This window comes from Anopheles marshallii, chromosome 2 (assembly GCF_943734725.1).
Source record: "Anopheles marshallii chromosome 2, idAnoMarsDA_429_01, whole genome shotgun sequence".
In the NCBI taxonomy this organism is placed as follows: Eukaryota; Metazoa; Arthropoda; class Insecta; order Diptera; family Culicidae; genus Anopheles; species Anopheles marshallii.
Window position 1 is genome coordinate 38,920,812 of NC_071326.1, and position 14,939 is coordinate 38,935,750.

The following is a 14,939-nucleotide window of genomic DNA, read 5'->3' on the forward strand; positions in this document are numbered from 1 at the left end:
GCATTCGCCACTACATCCCCCATCAACTACCTTTTTGGCCCAAGGATTAAAGGACGAACATCGGTCTAACGACCGAGCTAACCCACCTTCCAGCCGCCATGAGACGTCAGGACTGCTTGCTGCTGCACGCGTGTTCACAATTCCCTGCTGATACCGCGGCGACTCCCTTCAGTGTGAAGTACACTAAACCGAACGGTGCGAACTGTAAACTGTGTGCTACGTTTGCCGTAAATTTCGCCGGCAGGGGATCGAACGACCCTTGAGAAGTGTGAGGCGAAGCCGGTCAACGGGCTGACAAAACGTACGACCAATCCAATACAAAACGTGACCATGCGCACTGTGTATGTTTTGCTTTCCCGACCGAGTTGGAATCTAGTTGTAACGGTCCCTTCCCCCCGGAGTTCCGACTTCCAATTTCGATATTCAGCACTTCCGCTTGCCCGGTGGCATCGGCCACGGCCATTGCGTGGCCAGACATTTAACCGACCATATTGCTCCGGACGTGCAAGAACAAAACAAGATCAAACGCATACGCATTGACCGGCACACAGCCAGACGGGCTGAATTCAAATGGAAGGATACGTCCAGCAGCTACGGAAGGACAGCACAGCCCACCCCAATCAGCCAATGCACCATACCACCGCAGGTTATCGTCCTACGATCAATGACCCGCTCTTCTTTCCGCACGGATTCGAACACCCCTGAAGCGTTCTCTGTGTTTTGCCGGTTTCGATTGAATGGATTTTTGTCGGTTAATTTACACCCATATCCTGTGCCATTGCCAATCGACATTCATCTCACTTCGCACTCTGCTCATATGATGGGGGTTGTACTTGTAAAAAAAAACCCTTGTTGCATGTAAAAAGCACACCCCCGCATCGGCTATCAAAAAGGTGAAACTTACGATATCCTTCCTGCAATCCTGGCGCCAAACAACGTGTCCTGGACCGATTTGGAAATGCGTTATACGCCAGCGCACTACTTTATTCCCATACCTCACCAGCACATGGGTATGTAGCTATGTGGGTTTGTTATTGTTTTATTTGCAGCACTTTAGCATACCGGCAATCCCTTCCGAAGGGCCTTCTAAAACTGGGTGCGTAGCCGCGCACTCTCTCTCTCTTTCTTTAGCGCTGTTTACTTGGCGAATTCATTTGTCGGGGTAGTGCGGAGCAACTCGGTCTCCTACAACCGACGTGCCTGGTGCATACAAAATTAGCATATTTATACGGCCGGAGGTAATACAATTAAGAACCAGACCAGACGGTATGACTTTTTGAATAATAAACAAACAGATTGCAAAAGGAGTTTAAAAAAGAGGTGAGAAATGTGCGGACGCGCGTGTGTGTCACATGGAAGAATCGATATTTCGAGCGAGTGTTTATTTGTCGAAATGTATTTACAAGCGGAATTATGCTTTATTAAGAGGAAGAGCTATGATTTGCATGATTTATTTTGTAGATGCTTTCAGTCGTCTTTTACCAATCAAGATAAAAAATCATTGGGTTGTACATTTGCGAGAGCAAATGTTATTGCAAAAGAGCAATAATGTTGAAAGAAAATCCATACTTATCAAACAACTATAGAACACTAACAACTAACAAACAACTAACAATAGAACAGTATGCATAATAAACTCCTTTTCAAAATTGAAGGCTCAAAAGCGAAGAGAATCGCTCAGGGCGAGAAATCAAAATATGTATTAAATTTGTAGATATTAAAGCAAATTTCAACATATCCTGTTTTTCTACACCACCACAGTGTTGCCAGAGCGTGTAGTGTAAATGTATTATTTGATGGATTGTAATATTTGAAAATGTGCTGAACAAACAAATAGGAATTTCATTTCAGCTATTTTATTGTAAGCCACAGTTTCATTTGTTTCTCATTGCAAAGATAACGGAGCGCAAGAATTAATCAATAACTTAATTATGCGCCTGAAGATATGCAATGTGATGCATCTGTTCACGGATCTAGGTATCATCCATTTTATACCAATTGGCGCACCATCGTACGTAACAGAAGAGAACTAAATAAAAGAAAAACAATCGCTTAAAAACATGCTTTACTTACCGCTTTCTCATCCTCAACCACCTGATCCGCTAGTACCTCGATCGTTTCATTCACCGACCGGTACGTACGCTGTTCCTTTTTCGACTTGCTCCGAAACAGGCTAGCCGTTTTGTTCTTCAAGTTCAGTCTCCGATCAGTGGTACCGCCGGTAATTTCACCGAACGGCGGTGAGCTAAACCGCTTCGGATTAAAGTAGGAGTAGGCGGCCGATTCCGACTTTTGCAGCCGCTTGTTTGATGGCGGTAAGTGGCCTTGACCCAACGCCTGCCGGATGCTGCGTAGCACACTGGCATCGGGAACACCGTTGACGGTCGCCGTACTAACGGCGGAACTGCCACCGTTCGATGTCTGATGGTTGTTACTTTGGTTGTTGCTGCTACTGCTGCTGCCATTGCTTACGGATGAGTTGTTAAAATTGTTGTTCGAAACGGCAAACTTGCTCTCACCACATCCGGCCAGATCGATATGGGTTGCGACTGTTGCGACTGCCGCCTTCGATGGTAACTGAGGTATTGGTGGAGGTTGTTGCTGCTGCTGACTGCTGGCCGCTGATGCAGTGGCCGAAATAAGGGAGGAACGTCGTGAGGAAATGGCATTGCCGATCGTGACGGTCGTAGGTGTCGGTGTTGAAGTGCCGCAGTAGCTGGTGCTTCTTCGCGAACGATTCGAATCAATTGTGTCCCTTTTTATAGTATTATCACACGTACCGGAAACGGAGAGAAAACAAAACAGAAAACATATAAGAATTTTAATTAATTTAAAAATCAAGATAAAAAAGATTTGAGTTTTTTTAAATAAACAATAACTTTTAATGTTAAAATACAGAAATACAAATCGTATCTTGTCGATCCAACCCAACTGATCACCAGCTACACCAGCCTACCTTTTCCGAAACTGTGGGCTACGAAAAAATACCGGACTGATTGGGACAAAGTAACCCAACTGTGGCGGACCTCCATCGGGTGGATGGTACGCACCGATCGCCGTCGGTGTCGGCACCGGCGTACAATCGTCCGTACAATCGTCATCCGTTGTTGTCGCATTGCTGGTTGTCGTTGTTGCACTGTTCGCGAAATGTTCATCGGAATCATCACCTCCGAACGGTACGGAGTTTTCCGGTACCGTGTAACACGAAAGATTCGAAACCGGACGTCGACAGCCGGGATAATCGCACTGAGCACCACTGTAGCCCGCATACATTTGCATTTGCTGATAGTCCATTTTGTGTGTGCGCGTCAAAACACTCTTTACTTCAAGTTGGGAAATTTTACTATTCGCTAAAGTGATGAAGATAACCTAAAGTCTATCGTATTTGTTTGTTATGCTTGTTATTAAAAATTATTGTAAATGTAAATCTTGATCCGTTCATAACTTTATTTCGTGACACAAATGCAAACGAACATACAAAAATAACAACAGGGTTCATCCATAGGACGCAACGAAACCAAAACAAAAAAATACCACCATCGATCGACCACATTTCATTCGAACAAATATTTTAGGAATGTGCCCGTTGGCAAATGGGACGCAGTAAGGTAACCCCTAGCATCAGCTGCAGCAACCACAACCGAAACATCTTGTCAGGCACTAGAGGTCTATTCTACGTGTCCTCTTCATCGCCACTGTCCCATTCATGCACTTTCCTCGCTCATTCGTACCAACAAGATTCATTGCGTTTTGGGTATTAGTTATGGGTGTTGGTGCATTTGTCGCATTCTTGAAATAGTTTCATTTCTTTGCTGCCTGTCCTTCACATGGACGGTCGCCTGCAGATCAAACTCTAGAACCAATTTCTTAATTGAAAGAAATAAGAATAATGAGAAAAGCATTCTGCATTTTCTAGCATGTTTTTTTTTAAATAACATATCTTTAACATTCAGAAGGAAATTATAGAAATAAATCTAGGATGCGACCGGTCTGGTGGCATGTTGGTGGTAGTGGCACCGGTCTTCACACGACAGGAACAGTTCAAAATACCATTCGAACCATACGCAGGACCGACTATTCAGCTGCGGGTAGAATAAACTCCAAAGAAGGCCAGAAATGGCAGGTCTACATCTCTTAAGGTTGTTGCGCCGATAAAGAGATAGAAATAAATGAAACAACGCGCTATTTTAAGCGGTAATATAACGAAAATGCAATCATTTGAGACAAAAGTTTCCTAACAAATTAAGGATACTAATGTGCAAAATCTTTAAATGAGTTTACTCTTGGGATGAAAATTTCATTAATTATAGGTATCTTGATACGACTTGCTTGAGCAGATGTTCTTAAAGCTTAGAGGAAAAATAATAAAAATATTTTTTTCTTTTTTCGAACAAGCTGGCGGTATGTTTCCCCCCCAAGAAAACTTTCACTTTGAATTTTCACGAAAAGCCTTCCTTAGCGTTGCTCCAGTTTTCACGGCAATCGATTTTGTTTTTACTCACAGCCACTTCCATACCTGTCCCACGTCATCCCACACGCCGCAGGAGGTCACGATGCACAATTCCAATGAAAATTAATAGCATTCGTGAGCCATCGGCGAACGATCGATGTTTTCATCGATCACGCTGATGATCATGATCACGGTGCTGTTGATGATGGGTGTGCCTCAGCCAAGTGAAGAAAAGCATTAGCAACATTATACACCACCATCATACCATACAAGCGCCATCCTACTCTCCATCAATCGGCACAGTTTCGATCGCTGATGAATTATTCCGTCCTTGCAGAGGAGCTGTTATCGTCTTCCGTGCCATCGGAAGTATCGGGGAAAATCGTTCAGTTCGAGTGAGCGGAAGAAACACCAAACGATCAAGCATAACACAAACCAAATAAATCCTCTTCACACTTCCTATTTTTTCCCTTTCGCCAGCGAACCATTGCGGGGGAGCGGTTTGCACTCCAAAAACGGGCGAATAAAAATATCACACAGTTGCCTAAAAATAATACCATATTTTAGCGGCCACACTTGTATAACCCATCGACCCGCTTACAGTTGCTGCCAAACCGTCGATGCTGTTGATCTTGGCCACATATGGCAAACCATAACACAGACACAGGCGCGGAGACGAATGTGGAGCGCTTACTGGCGGGTTTTTTTTTTGCTGCGAAATTTAAGACCATCATATGCTAACGAAGCCAATGGCAGTACGCGTCATGCTCGTTTGTGGGAATGATCAACAGGAACGATTCTCTCGTGGAAGAGCACGTTGAAACAACACCCCGTAACGACGCATTGAGAAATGAAGTTTCTTTTTTGTTTCTTAAGGGGGTAGTATACTCTGCGAAGCCAGTAAAAAGGGATTTCAACATTCTGTGGAGTTAATGAACTTCATTCGAAGATCGTGAGACATGTTGTTCGAAAGATTTGGAGCGAAAATCGAAGCAGTGTCGTAGGGACTCCATTCTATCAGCTTTTCAAAGTTGGTGGACATCGTTGGTGGTCTCCTCGGTACAAGCATTTATGTCCATTTGTTGGTCCAAAAACCTGACTATTTTTGCAAACGGTTGCCAATTTTTATGTTTTTTTAAATATAACCTACGTACGATGACAGTGAATATCGTAAATTAAGATAAAAATATTGATTTAATACCGACAAAGTGGTCAGGCCTGTAAAGCGTCCACCGTCCATCGGCACGTTGATGTCAGTTAGTTAGAGGTTAGAGGGCAACAACCGGCGTTCATAATATTTGCTCAATATCGAAACAAAATTTTTGTTTTAGTCATTACAATAAATAGGATACACATGACATGTAAAGTTATTATTAAAACATTTAGATAAAAAGGAACTTTTCTTTTCAGATTGTACAGAGTGTACTACCCCCTTAATGCTAGCACGCGAACGAATTGAGCAACTTCACTTTTTCCCCATGAATGTGGAACCGATCGGGATCGATCTTCACCGCATACTTCCGTAGGTTTCGTGCTCCGTTCCGAAAGTTTCCAAAGCAAAGCAAGTAAAAGAAATTTTACTATTAAATTTCCCGCGACTCGCTTGTTATTCTTTACTTCCAGTAATTGTCTATCGTTACATTTTCACATTCGAATTTTAAAAAGCAAAAACACACCATGCGTGTGGGGTAGAATATCCGCCAAAAAAAGAAAATAAAAGAAAACGTTTGATTTTTCTTCTTCCACAAGTACGTGACTTGTAATGCGACCGCTCACTGGTAGAGGTCCTTTTGGACCGGTTTTAACGCACCGTCTTTGTAGTTGAGCCAATTTAAAAATGTCCCCCGAAAGATAAACAACAGTTCATCCGATTTGTTCCATTTTAAACCCGTTTCGTAATGATTTATTATTGCTATCGTTCGCCTAGAGTGTGCCTCATCTGCATTGCACAATTCACTTGGAACCTGGGAGCACTTGTTACACGTCAAACACCGGGGGCCCGGTGGCCACGGCAACTGCAACTGCAACGAAGCGTCCTTCTGATGAGTTCGGCTAAATATAAATATGTGCGGTGCGTTCGTTCTGGATAGGCGACACTTAAGCGCCAGCCTCACATGCGAATGAAACGCGCATTCGATCGTGGTCGGACGAGCATAGTGCATCACATGTGTGCCAAGGGTTGAAAACCCCTGCCATATCATCGTTACAGTCTGGCCACTGTCATGTGCAATCATTCAGCCCCGGATAAATCATTTCGAGTGGCGAATGGATGATTTATGCAATCGCGCACCATGCCGAATAAAATCTTTTAACTATCCGACCACATTAGACAATGAAAATTTTCTAATATTTTAACTTAATTTTACACAGCTTACACTTAAAGGCGCTGCGTTGCTTTGTTTTGTGATAAATTATTTACGTTTGTTTATATAGTCTTTCGAAGCCGAACAAAGACGGCACTTTAAACTGCACCATATAATCAACCGTGGTTCGATCAACGAGCCAGACAACAACGGAACGCTAGAATTAAAATCACGGAAAACCCACAACCGCGGCTTATTCACGGTGCATTGCACTGGCACGACACGATTACCACAGTCAACCAGTCACCGGTGAGTTTTTCATGCGTTTCGGCCCGTCTGGTGACAAAAATATACTTTTCCGCCTGACGGCAACCATTTTTTTTTTTTGCTTGTAATTTCACTTTTTGCTCGATATTTTCACACAACAGAAAAAAAAACACTAGACACACAAACCACAACCGCTACAAATTAATCAATCGGTTTACCGCGCTCACGGCGACAGTGAAAGCATATTTTGCAAAACCAACACTAAATTAAAGAATAAGTTGGGTTGGGTTTTTCTTTTTTCGTTAGTCAACAAACACAGTATAAACAACGCTTCACACGATCACGCTTGGAATATTCCTTCTGTAAACCACAGGCGTACTGTTTTCACTTTCATTCATACTTTTATTTACGGTAGAAGTTGGCTTTAGTCGAACGTTTAAAAACTGTGCCTAAAGCGACCGGGTTCGTTCTCGACGGTCCAAAACGCGACTGGCCGGCAAACCGACCGCGTGCGTGCGTGAGAGGATACTGCTAAGAAAGGCCGGTTCGATCTCGTGAAGATCTCCGCACGCAAAGCTGTCCGGCTGCGAGAGAATCCTCACTCAGCGAAATAAAATTCCCCTCGCGGATGGTGGGGCCTCTTTCGTAAATTGGTGATTGAAAAACCAACAACCAAGCGAACAAAATAAAAGAGGAAGTCTCAAAAACCATGTGTTCTAATTTAAAACATTCGGCTGTCGGCAAACTGTCACGGCCGGGAGCGGAACACGATAATCGGTTCGATCGCGACTCGCGGCAAACGTCACATTTTGGGGCTTGGGTGAATCCGCCGCTGAACCACCGAACGGCGTGTGATGACTAGGCAGGATCGTGCCGGCCCGTGGGATACGTGAACAGTGGACAATTTGCGAACATAGTTTCCGTTGATCAATGCGCAAGCAGCGGCCGCCGCTGGTTCGGTACGTGAACGGTAACGGTGATGGGAGATAATTAATAAATTAAACCCTTACATTCAGTTTGATCTTTGATCTCGATTGTACAAAAAAAAAAATGCATGATCAAATCAAGAATATTGTAGTATTGTTCTCTATTTAGTTTTGTTAGTTGGGAAACTTAAATATAAGCAAAAGGTAAAAAAACGTGTTCAAATGTTTAATAAAATTATTGCGAAATCAAATTCTTGTTTTGTATACGGTGTTGTGAGATCAAATAGATAACCACTTCAAGAGATGTTCTGAGGCCACATAAAGATTACTCGTAATTCGTAACCTTTGAGGAGATCAAAGGGTTGGAGATATTAGATTTGGTTCATGAACGTTAACCCAAATGAAAACTCATGATGGAAAACTCAACAAAAAGTCATGAAAACAATAATCGGCCTGAATGGAACCCTTGTGAACTACGCAAAATTTTCAGAAAAAAAACTTTTCTTTCGTGAAAAATTCCTGGTAAACAGAATCAAATTCGATAAGAATTTCGAGAAAAAACCCCTATGAAAATCGTACACTCTAAAACAGTGTTGAAACACTTTGATATAACTGTGGGTAATCGCTAATGCAAACTGCGGAAAAAATCAAGCAAATTGCTGCCAAATTTGTATTTGTGAAATTTGCAAATAATTCACTGGCACAGACAAGAAAAACTACGAACAATTCTAATCAACATTACCGGAGAACCGTACGAAAAAAATGGTGAACAATATGAGAAAGCCTCGCCGAAAAACAGCTAGAACAAACTCGTGGAAAGCTATTCGAATAACTGGAATCCAGGGTTGGCGAAGCAATCTGCAGCATTTTGGAGCAGTTCTTGTTCGTTCATTTATCAATCATTTTGGGGTTTATGCAGAAAATAACCATATTTGAAAGAAGAAGAAGGTAGGTGTTGTTATCAGCTTTTAGAGATTTTGAGTCTTAGCGGCTACATTCGTCTCTTAGGAAAAGAAGAAGATGATGACGATGATGATGAAGAAAATAATTCCTTTATTTCTGGGAGTAATGTTAATAAAACAAAAAGAGAAATCATTTAGAGTCGAATTGGCACCGACAGTAACATTGATGTTAAGATACGCGCTAGGGTGCTGGCAGCCAACCGGTCATTCTACAGTCTGAGGAAACTGCTCCACTCAAAACACCTGTCGTGACGAACGAAGCTGGGACTATATTTAAATAATATACTTCCAGTACTAACAGACAGACTCTGAGACATGGACTTTGTCCAAAACGAACGAAATCTTCTTGGCCGCATTCGAAAGAAAGATGCACAGAAGGATTTTTGGTCTCATCTGTGTGGAGGAGACGCTACAATGACGCACTATGAGCTTTTCTATGAGCTCTATGAGTCTCCGGTGCGCTAGTCACGTAATAAGAATGATACCGGACGACCCAGCCTGTAAAGTCCTTTTAGGTCGTCGACATGCACAGAGGAGGCCCAAATTGCGATGGAGTGATGGCGCTGATGCGTCCACCAGCAAGGCCGGGATAATGGATTGGCAGACGAAGACGTTCGACGGTGGGCGGTTTAGAAGACTCCTGCAGCAGGCCAAGACCGCGAAGCAGTTGTAACACCTGATAAGTAAGTAAGTAAGTGAGACACCAATTGGTTCTATGAATCAGTGAGTCTTAACCGACTGAATCACATTTTGTAAATTGAAGTTGTGTAGTGTTATATAAAAAAACAAATATTATACAAACTTATTAAAAAAATTGATTTGTGTTAAAAAAATAAAGTATGAAAACTAAACTTTATTGTATGAAAACTAAACTTTGATTTGGCGATATGAAAACTAAACTTTATTGTAAATCATCGTCATTAGCGCTGTGAAGTAATTTTTAAGAGATTCCTCCGTTTTTTTACATTACTTAGAAGAGCAAGAATATTCTGAAGATTTGGCGAGATTTGCTATCGTAAAAGATCATAAATCCAAAACAGTTCTCAGAGCACCTACAAACAATCCACCCGAAGTTTGTTTATGCTGAATGATCTGTAAAACAAATAGCCCTTCAAGATACCGTCTGCACAATGTTGCCTAGCCTCTGATTGAATGTTACACATTTCGGAATGGAACAGTGCAGTGTCCCACTTTGGGGCATCAAATGTGCCGACATTTCCCCCGCACCATCCACAACATCTCACCGGAGTTGAAAAAGTCAACGAAGAGAGCAAATGATCGCTAACCATTTAGAACGAGATGTGAATGGGGAAAAAATGTATCCCACATCCATGGTGGACGAAAGCAAACACAAAAAAAAATAAAACCCGATCGCTTCCGGCCACCCGACCGGAACACGGAAAAAAGTCATTAAACTGCAACCGATTAAAGTTTATTTACGGTGGTGTGAACGAGTTAACTCCCCGGCGCCCGTCATTCGCCGTCCCCTTACATTCTTGGTGGGGTCGAGTGGTTAACCGCCAGAGGCCAAATAGCATCGTTTTAACCTCATCTTCATGTTCGTGTGTTTCGATGCACCACCAACTTGCATCAAAAGTTGACCGATGGTTTTAGTGGGTTAACCGTGGGAAACTCGCTGGGTTCTTCGGTCTCGGTAGAGTTTTCCTATACCTTCTGCTGTACTGTCTGTGACTGCAGTCGCACCGTCACGATAGTGTCCTATTCTAGACATGCGACTGTACTCAAAGGTATCGCTTGACCGGGCGGGTTTTAAATATTTAATGCACAACGAGTCGTATCAAAACGCTAAGCGCGTGTGTGTTTTGTCCTTTTAAAGAGCCTTCGCCGACACATCAGCGACCCTTCCCTAGCTGCTCCACATGCATGATCAAATGTAAAACAGAACTCTACACCAACTCGTGGACACTGGTTCTCATCATAACACACTCGATGTTTACTCGTGCTTCATTAACCTACATTAACCTGGAACACAAGTGGAACACCGAAGACCCATCCACCAAACATATTGACACAACCTCTGGCGGGGAAACAAACTGCGATGTGTGTGTGTGTGTGGCAATTTTTACCTTTTTAAAGGCTCACTTTTTAACATCCAATCCACAAGAAGTGTGCTCGGGTTAAATGACCTTTTCCGGACATCTGTTTTTTTTTTTTTTGGCGAACTCGGGAGTGTCCACAGTGCCCAACTGATGATGCGCTTCCTCCTCTTTTAATATCAAGTTGCAGTGACAGTTGCTGTAATGGAACACGCTGTGTAGCAAATTACAATTTGACTCAAAACAACCTGCTTCCACGGAACAAAACCGTCGAGCTAGGCGTTTATGCAATGGGAAGGAAAGGGAAATGTAACACCTTGTCGTTTTAACTAACCTCGCCAGTTTCACATGCACCAGAAGGTTTAACCTTGAAGGCACACCATACAGTATTGGACGGAACAATTGCAACTGGTAAATATGCATCAAAAAGGTCTTATGAAAATAATTCACCAGAGCCTTCTGTCATTCTTTCTGAGAGATGCCTAGATACCTCTCCCTAGCTGGAGTCCAACTTTGAAAAACTTCAAACACAATTGCTTGACCACTACCCCGAGTGATAAAATATACCTGATAAGATTGTCCAAATTTGTTGCAGATAAAAAAACCGCTGAATCTCAGACAAATTAGGGACCGTTTCAGCAGTGGGAGATTGCGAAATGGCAACCAAGGTAGCCAGCAGGCGCGTAAATTACCCAGTGCCGGCACGGAGATGTAGTGTCGAGAATTAGAAATGAATCTCTTTAGATATGGTCAATAATTGAAATGAGTTGAACATAACACCTTCAGCTAAGATTAAGTGGACGACCTAGACGACATCGAACTCATATGGATAATCATTAAACCATGACATCGCGGGGGTACCAATTATTATTTAATTGACATGAAACTTTATAATCCTGCTAGATTTTTATTGGGCCTATGGATTCTTCAGAACACGAGATATCTGCAGAACGAAAAATCAATGTTCCCATACAAAACAATTACTATTGCGTTATTTAGCTTCGAATTTCAAGCAAAAATATACTGTTAAGATTGTCTTTAATAATTTTATTCCAAATTTAATCAATATTAAATCGTTTAAAGTGCATTTTTTCTTGCAATTTGGGATGCACAGTTTTTCGGCGCGATTTTACCCAAACTTCGGACACTACAAAACACAACGGAATTGACCGAAATAGACCTACGTAGTGTTGCTGTTACTAAAGGAACTTCTAAATTATCTTCTGCCACCAGTTAAAACACGGCACTTTAAATTAATAGAAGCAGCTTGCTGAAAAAGTATAATTTTGCGTATAAAATTTCATACGCTGGGATGTAATGACTTAAAATCAGTCCATCAGTACAATTAAATATTCATGCAACCATGGGTTGCCCAATAATCATACACACCCCGCAATGAACAAGTGATGAATGAAGAATAGTTCTTTTACGTCGATGCTGTTGCATCGGTTGCAGTTGTTTTGTCCGATACTGTACGCACACGCGTTGCCGGTAATAAGTGACGTGTGCATGAATTGATCGGTTAGCATAATACGGTTGTCTCTGTTTTGTCGAAATTTCCATCCCCAACGTGTTATTCCGAAATTATGGTAACGTTCGTTCCGGTTCGAAACACGATCGTCCTTCGCTCAATGCACTGCGCGTTCAACATCAACAGGTGGCGACCTCCCTGTGGGTCAATATTTCGAACCTTTTTATTCTTTCTTTTTGGTAGAATGAAGGAAGATAAGAGAGCCCATACTTTTTGCTTTCCTACTCACAGGAAATATATCCCTGAACAGAAGCCCTTTGCCCACAGCTCTTACCTGCCATTCTTGAGTGACGAATCATCGTGCGTGACTCCAGCCATACCGATATCCATCCCTGCGAGAAAAGAGAGAAAAAGAGATCATTAATGATATACGATCGGAAAGGTTCTTGGCCGAATTGTGAAATGGACGTTACATTTGACATGTGAAGATCGACATGGTTCGACTGCCGTGGAACCTTGAGAGCCGCATTTGCTCGAGTTTGCGAGATGAAATCGGAAGGAAATATGACCACAAAACAGCTGCGAATTTGGTGTAAGTTGCACTTGGAACGTGAGTGCAATGCAGTGTGAATACAAACAACAACGAAGTGAAAGGTAAGAAGCGGCCGAGTGCGAGTGTGTGAGGGGTTTTTTTTTGCTTTTAACCCAGCTTCTAGCGAATATACTGGCCTTGACGATGGTGGAGTCTTGCTTAAACCATGGCTGGGTGAATGGTAACCAAGCTCTAATAACACGGCCGGTTAGTGGTAGCTGGACCTTCTCACGTTGAAACGAAACGAAACGGAAGAACCTGGCATAAATTTCTACCTCAACTTTACTCAACTTAAGCCATGTCATTCTAAACTCCAGCGCCTAGCAATTGGAGCGTTGGAGTTGGGGCAAAACGACCGCACGGACAGGGCTACCGAGCCGAATAATAAATTTCCAATTGTGCTTGCTCGATAAGCGGAAAATAATGGCTAGCGCTTTGGGAAAACTGGCAAGATCCGCATCAACAACCGCAACCTGCGTTGTTGTTCTAGAGATCCATCGCCCTTGGCTTTCCCGCCGGGAAACTCTCGGCACGGGTGTGTTTGGATAACAATTCCGTACAATGGCCGTTCTGTTCTGTGCTTTCGCGGTTCCCGCTTTAATGAGTGCAGGTTTCTTAATTAAAAATGAAACACCTTCTTGCCGGTGTTTGCTACAATTTGAAATGGTTTTGCGGTGAAAATTTCAAATCACCCGTGTACCCAGACATCCATTTGGTTCGTTGGTCGAGACAGCGACAATGGCAAACAATGTATCTCTAAAACGACACAAAAAAGATGTACTGGAACCCAACGGTAGTGGAAGTGCGCATAGTGTAGGAACATAATTTGAACCACCAATGGGTAGCAACGGAAGGAAGATTGGGGTGGGTGTAGCAACGTATTCTTCAACTGTGTAATTACTACTATAACTTGCCCTTTACAATTAGGCGACGTTCTGTTAACGATCCTCTTTACACAAGGAAGATTGTTATCTATTGGGTCTGTGAGTGGGTTTCCAGTGTTTTACTAAAGATGTCGCCACCGGTACATTGCGTACAAAGATGTCCCTTCTGAAAATCGTTGAGTCTCAAAATGAAAGCTTCACTCAGGCTTTTCATCAAATCCCGGCCAAAAAGACCATCATTTAAATAGACCAAACCCATAAAAATGGGTTTAGGCTAACTATCTGATATTTTTACCAACGCGCTCCAAAGGGACCACCGTCTGAATGGCAACTTCAAGCTACTGTAATTTCTTGTAATTGTAAGTTCTGGTAATTTTGCCCATCTTTAAAAACCTCTTGAAATGATATTCCCCTAATTTACAGCTTATTTACGAACAAGTTCGCAAAGTTGTTCAGGGCCTCAAAAAATATTTGCCTAGGTTCTGGAATTAATGTCGGTCGTGTTTGAAAATAAACATATTTCTTACTTTTCAAACAACAAAACGGATCCACAACGAGCGTAGTGAAGATCGCCTAGCGTTGCCTATTTTTTCATGTAATTATTACACATTTTTATGCACGAAGCACTTACAGCACAAACAATAAAATCATACAGCGGTATTTACAAATGTGTATAAAGCACTTTAACAAAAATACTGAACTTAGGTGTTGAATGTTTGTACCCAACACCGTAAAGAAAAACTCTTCCAAAACGCCTGCATATAATAAAGAAGTAAATAAAACTATTCGACCACTGCTCAGTTATGTTTTTTTTTTGGTACAATCCAAACAATATTTTTGTAAATGTGTTTTGCGTTGGCTTACCAAACACCAGAAGTAATTCGTTTGCCGGTTTGCGAACATCAAACATAGGCACAATGTGTGTCTGGTACGCGTGTATGTTCTTCCACACACACACACACACACAAACGCACAATCGATTAGCGGTACGCATGACGATGATGCTGGCAATCAAAATTCCAATCGA

The 14,939-nt window shown here is 42.3% G+C and overlaps 1 protein-coding gene across 1 annotated transcript in view; it reads right to left on the reverse strand.

Moving 5' to 3' along the window:
* The window catches only part of LOC128709446 (tight junction protein ZO-1), a 49,543-nt gene that overhangs the window by 30,992 nt on the left and 3,612 nt on the right, over window positions 1-14,939 (reverse strand). The window contains exons 2-3 of the mRNA XM_053804443.1: window positions 12,771-12,828; window positions 2,074-2,755 (exon numbers count right to left, since the gene is read on the reverse strand). Coding sequence (XP_053660418.1) covers window positions 2,074-2,755; window positions 12,771-12,828 — 740 coding nt within the window. The remainder of the gene's footprint in view (window positions 1-2,073; window positions 2,756-12,770; window positions 12,829-14,939) is intronic.